At 35.2% G+C, this 6,253-nt stretch overlaps 1 protein-coding gene across 1 annotated transcript in view; it reads right to left on the reverse strand.

The window, feature by feature from the left end:
• impa1 (inositol monophosphatase 1) overlaps positions 1-3,648 on the reverse strand; it is a 7,125-nt gene extending 3,477 nt beyond the window's left edge. Inside the window, exons 1-4 of the mRNA XM_037763212.1 lie at positions 3,490-3,648; positions 2,189-2,322; positions 1,933-2,037; positions 1,317-1,362 (exon numbers count right to left, since the gene is read on the reverse strand). Of these exons, the coding sequence (XP_037619140.1) occupies positions 1,317-1,362; positions 1,933-2,037; positions 2,189-2,322; positions 3,490-3,582 (378 nt within the window). The 5' untranslated portion in view covers positions 3,583-3,648. The remainder of the gene's footprint in view (positions 1-1,316; positions 1,363-1,932; positions 2,038-2,188; positions 2,323-3,489) is intronic.
• Between the last annotated feature and the right edge of the window lie 2,605 nt (positions 3,649-6,253).

Raw genomic sequence — 6,253 nt, forward strand, 5'->3', positions numbered from 1 at the left:
TAACAGGTCACTGTATAACAGGTCATAGTATAACAGGTCACTGTATAACAGGTCATAGTATAACAGGTCATAGTATAACAGGTCACTGTATAACAGGTCATAGTATAACAGGCCACTGTATAACAGGTCATAGTATAACAGGTCACTGTATAACAGGTCATAGTATAACAGGTCATAGTATAACAGGTCATAGTATAACAGGTCACTGTATAACAGGTCATAGTATAACAGGTCATAGTATAACAGGTCACTGTATAACAGGTCATAGTATAACAGGCCATAGTATAACAGGTCATAGTATAACAGGTCACTGTATAACAGGTCATAGTATAACAGGCCATAGTATAACAGGTCATAGTATAACAGGTCACTGTATAACAGGTCATAGTATAACAAGTCACTGTATAACAGGTCATAGTATAACAGGTCACTGTATAACAGGTCATAGTATAACAGGTCACTGTATAACAGGTCACTGTATAACAGGTCATAGTATAACAGGTCACTGTATAACAGGTCATAGTATAACAGGTCATAGTATAACAGGTCACTGTATAACAGGTCACTGTATAACAGGTCACTGTATAACAGGTCACTGTATAACAGGTCACTGTATAACAGGTCATAGTATAACAGGCCATAGTATAACAGGTCATAGTATAACAGGTCACTGTATAACAGGTCATAGTATAACAAGTCACTGTATAACAGGTCATAGTATAACAGGTCACTGTATAACAGGTCATAGTATAACAGGTCACTGTATAACAGGTCACTGTATAACAGGTCATAGTATAACAGGTCACTGTATAACAGGTCATAGTATAACAGGTCATAGTATAACAGGTCACTGTATAACAGGTCACTGTATAACAGGTCATAGTATAACAGGTCACTGTATAACAGGTCACTGTATAACAGGTCACTGTATAACAGGTCATAGTATAACAGGTCACTGTATAACAGGTCATAGTATAACAGGTCATAGTATAACAGGTCACTGTATAACAGGTCATAGTATAACAGGCCACTGTATAACAGGTCATAGTATAACAGGTCACTGTATAACAGGTCATAGTATAACAGGTCATAGTATAACAGGTCACTGTATAACAGGTCATAGTATAACAGGCCATAGTATAACAGGTCACTGTATAACAGGTCATAGTATAACAGGCCACTGTATAACAGGTCATAGTATAACAGGTCACTGTATAACAGGTCACTGTATAACAGGTCATAGTATAACAGGTCATAGTATAACAGGTCATAGTATAACAGGTCATAGTATAGATGTGTGAGTGAACTGAACTCACCTGCTTGTTGACAGTAAATCCGATGGAAACAGCAACAAAAGGAAATCTGTTAAAGAGACGATAACGTTTTAAATGGAGGTTAATAATTAATAATAATAAGAAGAAGAAGAATTAAAGGTCAGTGTGTGTTGCTAATTATTCATATGTATAATCACTGTTAATATGGTTCAATACAACGCAGCTCTACTGTGTCCACAGTGCTGTGTGGACGATCAGACCAACAGGGACACTCATCAGTTATATGAGTTATAATATTTATAATTCAGGTGAAATGGCCCTTTAAATGATGAAGAGACAAGATGTAAGATAAGTTAAGATATTCCTTTATTATTCCCGCAGTGGGGACATATGACCTCACTGATTCATTTAAACACACCTGATGTCAGTTTAATACAAAGTGTCTGTGACGAGTCAGCTGATGATGTCAGCGTGATGATGTCAGTGTGATGACAGCGTGATGATGTCAGCGTGATGATGTCAGCTGATGATGTCAGCGTGATGATGTCAGTGTGATGACAGCGTGATGATGTCAGCGTGATGATGTCAGCTGATGATGTCAGCGTGATGATGTCAGCGTGATGATGTCAGCGTGATGATGTCGGCGTGCTTCACTCACGCGTGAACGAAGTTGGTCGTCCCGTCGATGGGGTCGATGATCCAGGTGGGAGCGTCGGTCAGGACGCAGGCTTCACCTGCAGCGACGGACTCCTCCCCGATGAACCTGACATACACACACAGTTATACATTCATATGTACTGAATATTAATGAACTACTTTGATTTACTATTAATGTCTGTCATCAGTTGAGTATTGATCAGTGGAGCTGATCAGCGATCAATAACTCTGACACTGAGGGAGGCGGAGCTTCCTACCTGTGAGTGGGGAACTTCTCCTTCACTGATTGGATGATGAGCTGCTCCACCTTCTGGTCAGTCTGTGTCACCAAATCAACCGATGAACTCTTCGTCATCACTTTCCTGTCGTCCTGCAGAGCGTCACGGATCACCTGATCCACACAGGACACCTGTCCTATCAGCACCCAGGCTTTTATTCTGAAAGTTCTATCAGCACCCAGGCTTTTATTCTGAAATCTGATCCTGATCCACACAGAACACCTGTCCCATCAGCACCCAGGCTTTTATTCTGAAAGTTCTATCAGCACTCAGGCTTTTATTCTGAAATCTGATCCTGATCCACACAGGACACCTGTCCTATCAGCACCCAGGCTTTTATTCTGGACGTTCTATCAGCACCCAGGCTTTTATTCAGAAAGTTCTTTCAGCACCCAGGCTTTTATTCTGAAAGTTCTTTCAGCACCCAGGCTTTTATTCTGAAAGTTCTATCAGCACCCAGGCTTTTATTCTGAAATCTGATCCACAAAGGGCACCTGTCCTATCAGCACCCAGGCTTTTATTCTGAAAGTTCTATCAGCACCCAGGCTTTTATTCTGAAATCTGATCCTGATCCACACAGAACACCTGTCCTATCAGAACCCAGGCTTTTATTCTGATATCTGAACCTGATCCACACAGAACACCTGTCCTATCAGCACCCAGGCTTTTATTCTGAAAGTTCTATCAGCACCCAGGCTTTTATTCTGAAATCTGATCCTGATCCACACAGAACACCTGTCCTATCAGAACCCAGGCTTTTATTCTGAAAGTTCTATCAGCACCCAGGCTTTTATTCTGAAATCTGATCCTGATCCACACAGAACACCTGTCCTATCAGCACCCAGGCTTTTATTCTGAAATCTGATCCTGATCCACACAGAACACCTGTCCTATCAACACCCAGGCTTTTATTCTGAAAGTTCTATCAGCACCCAGGCTTTTATTCTGAAATCTGATCCTGATCCACACAGAACACCTGTCCTATCAGCACCCAGGCTTTTATTCTGAAATCTGATCCTGATCCACACAGAACACCTGTCCTATCAACACCCAGGCTTTTATTCTGAAAGTTCTATCAGCACCCAGGCTTTTATTCTGAAAGTTCTATCAGCACCCAGGCTTTTATTCTGAAAGTTCTATCAGCACCCAGGCTTTTATTCTGAAATCTGATCCACAAAGGGCACCTGTCCTATCAGCACCCAGGCTTTTATTCTGAAATCTGTTTCAGTTCACTGAAAACACACACACACGCACACACACGCACACGCACACAGTCTGACCTGTCCGGCTCTCCGTGCGGCGTTGACAGCGTGGTCCATGGCGTTCTGCCAGAGGTCGGCCATGAGGAGCAGCTCCTGATAGAGAAGATACATCAACTAATATAATAAAACATAACAAGACAATAACAACACAATAATAACACAACAATAACACAATACAAAGACAATAATAACACAATACAAAGACAATAATAACACAATACAAAGACAATAATAACACAACAATAACACTAACAACACAATACAAAGACAATAATAACACAATAACAAGACAATAACAACACAACAACAACACAATAACAACACAATAACAAGACAATAATAACACAACAAGACAATAATAACACAACAAGACAATAACACTAACAACACAATACAAAGACAATAATAACACAATAATAACACAACAAGACAATAACACAACAATAGCAATAACACAATAACAAGACAATAATAACAATATAACAAGACAATAATAAGACACAATAACAAGACAATAATAACACAATAAGACAATAATAACACAATAACAACACAATAACAAGACATATTAACAAGACAATAATAACACAATAACAAGACAATAATAACACAATAATAACACAATAACAAGACAATATTAACACAACAACACAATACAAAGACAATAATAACAATAACAACACAACAATAACAAGACAATAATAACACAATAACAAGACAATAAAAAGACAATAACACTAACAAAACAATAATAACACAATAATAAGACATAATAACACAATAACAAGACAATAATAACACAATAACAAGACAAAAATAACACAATAACAAGACAATAATAACACAACAATAACACAATAACAAGACAATAATAACACAACAATAACACAAAGACAATAATAACACAATAATAACAATAACACAATACAAAGACAATAATAACACAACAATAACAACACAATACAAAGACAATAATAACACAATAACAAGACAATAACAAGACAATAATAACACAATAACAAGACAATAATAACACAATAATAAGACATAATAACAAGACAATAATAACACAATAACAAGACAATAATAACACAATAACAAGACAATAATAACACAATAATAACACAATAACAACACAATAACAAGACAATAATAACACAACAAGACATAATAACAATACAATAATAACAATAACAAGACAATAATAACACAATAACAAGACATTAACAAGACAATAATAACACAATAACAAGACAAAAATAACACAATAACAAGACAATAACAAGACAATAATAACACAATAATAACAAGACAATAATAACACAATAACAAGACAATAATAACACAACAATAACACAATAACAAGACAATAATAACACAACAATAACACAAAGACAATAATAACACAATAATAACAATAACACAATACAAAGACAATAACACAATAACACAACAATAACAACACAATACAAAGACAATAATAACACAATAACAAGACAATAACAAGACAATAATAACACAATAACAAGACAATAATAACATAATAACAAGACAATAATAACACAATAACAAGACAATAATAACACAATAACAAGACAATAATAACACAATAATAACACAATAACAACACAATAACAAGACAATAATAACACAACAAGACATAATAACAATACAATAATAACAATAACCAGACAATAATAACACAATAACAAGACAATAATAACACAATAACACAATAACAAGACATAATAACAATACAATAATAACAATAACAAGACAATAATAACACAATAATAACACAATAACAAGACAATAACACAATAACAAGACAATAATAACACAATAACAAGACAATAATAACACAATAATAACACAATAACAAGACAATAATAACACAACAAGACATAATAACAATACAATAATAACAATAACAAGACAATAATAACACAATAACAAGACAATAATAACACAATAACAAGACAACAACAAGACAATAATAACACAATAATAAGACAATAATAACACAATAACAAGACATAATAACAATACAATAATAACAATAACAAGACAATAATAACAATAATAACACAATAACAAGACAACACAATAATAACAAGACAATAATAACACAATAAGACAATAATAACACAATAATAACACAATAACAACACAATAACACAATAAAATAATAACACAATAACACAATAATAACACAATAACAACACAATAACAACACAATAACAACGTAATAACAACACATTAACAACAACAACAACACAACAACAACACAACAACAAGACAATAACAACACAATAATAACACGAAAATAAAAACGTGATAACAATAACAAGACAATAATAACACAATAACAACACAATAATTAAAGCCGCAAGCGGCATTTCGCGGGTTATAGCCTTTCGCGCTCAAAGCGCCCCCCTAGTCGCCGATTTGAATGAAACTTTCAGCGGATGTTTCAGCTACTCTTGTGAACATATGCTGCAAGTTTGGAGACGATGGGCCAAAGGCTTGGGAAGTTAGGTGTATTGATGTGCTGAGCCCGCCCCTTAAAAATGAATTGGTCAATAACTTCACAACACAATGACATATCAACAAGCTTTATGCAACTTTTGATGAGCCTGGTCCAATAATGATTCGCAGAAAATATGCAGCAATCAGACCTACGTTTAGGAGGAGATGTCAAAAATGTGTTTTTTTAAAGAATTCAACATGGCGGAAAATCTAGTCAGTGGACTTTCGTGGTCCAAGAGACTTTTTTGTAGAT

This window comes from Sebastes umbrosus, unplaced genomic scaffold (genome assembly GCF_015220745.1).
Source record: "Sebastes umbrosus isolate fSebUmb1 unplaced genomic scaffold, fSebUmb1.pri scaffold_207_arrow_ctg1, whole genome shotgun sequence".
NCBI classification, from domain to species: domain Eukaryota; kingdom Metazoa; phylum Chordata; class Actinopteri; order Perciformes; family Sebastidae; genus Sebastes; species Sebastes umbrosus.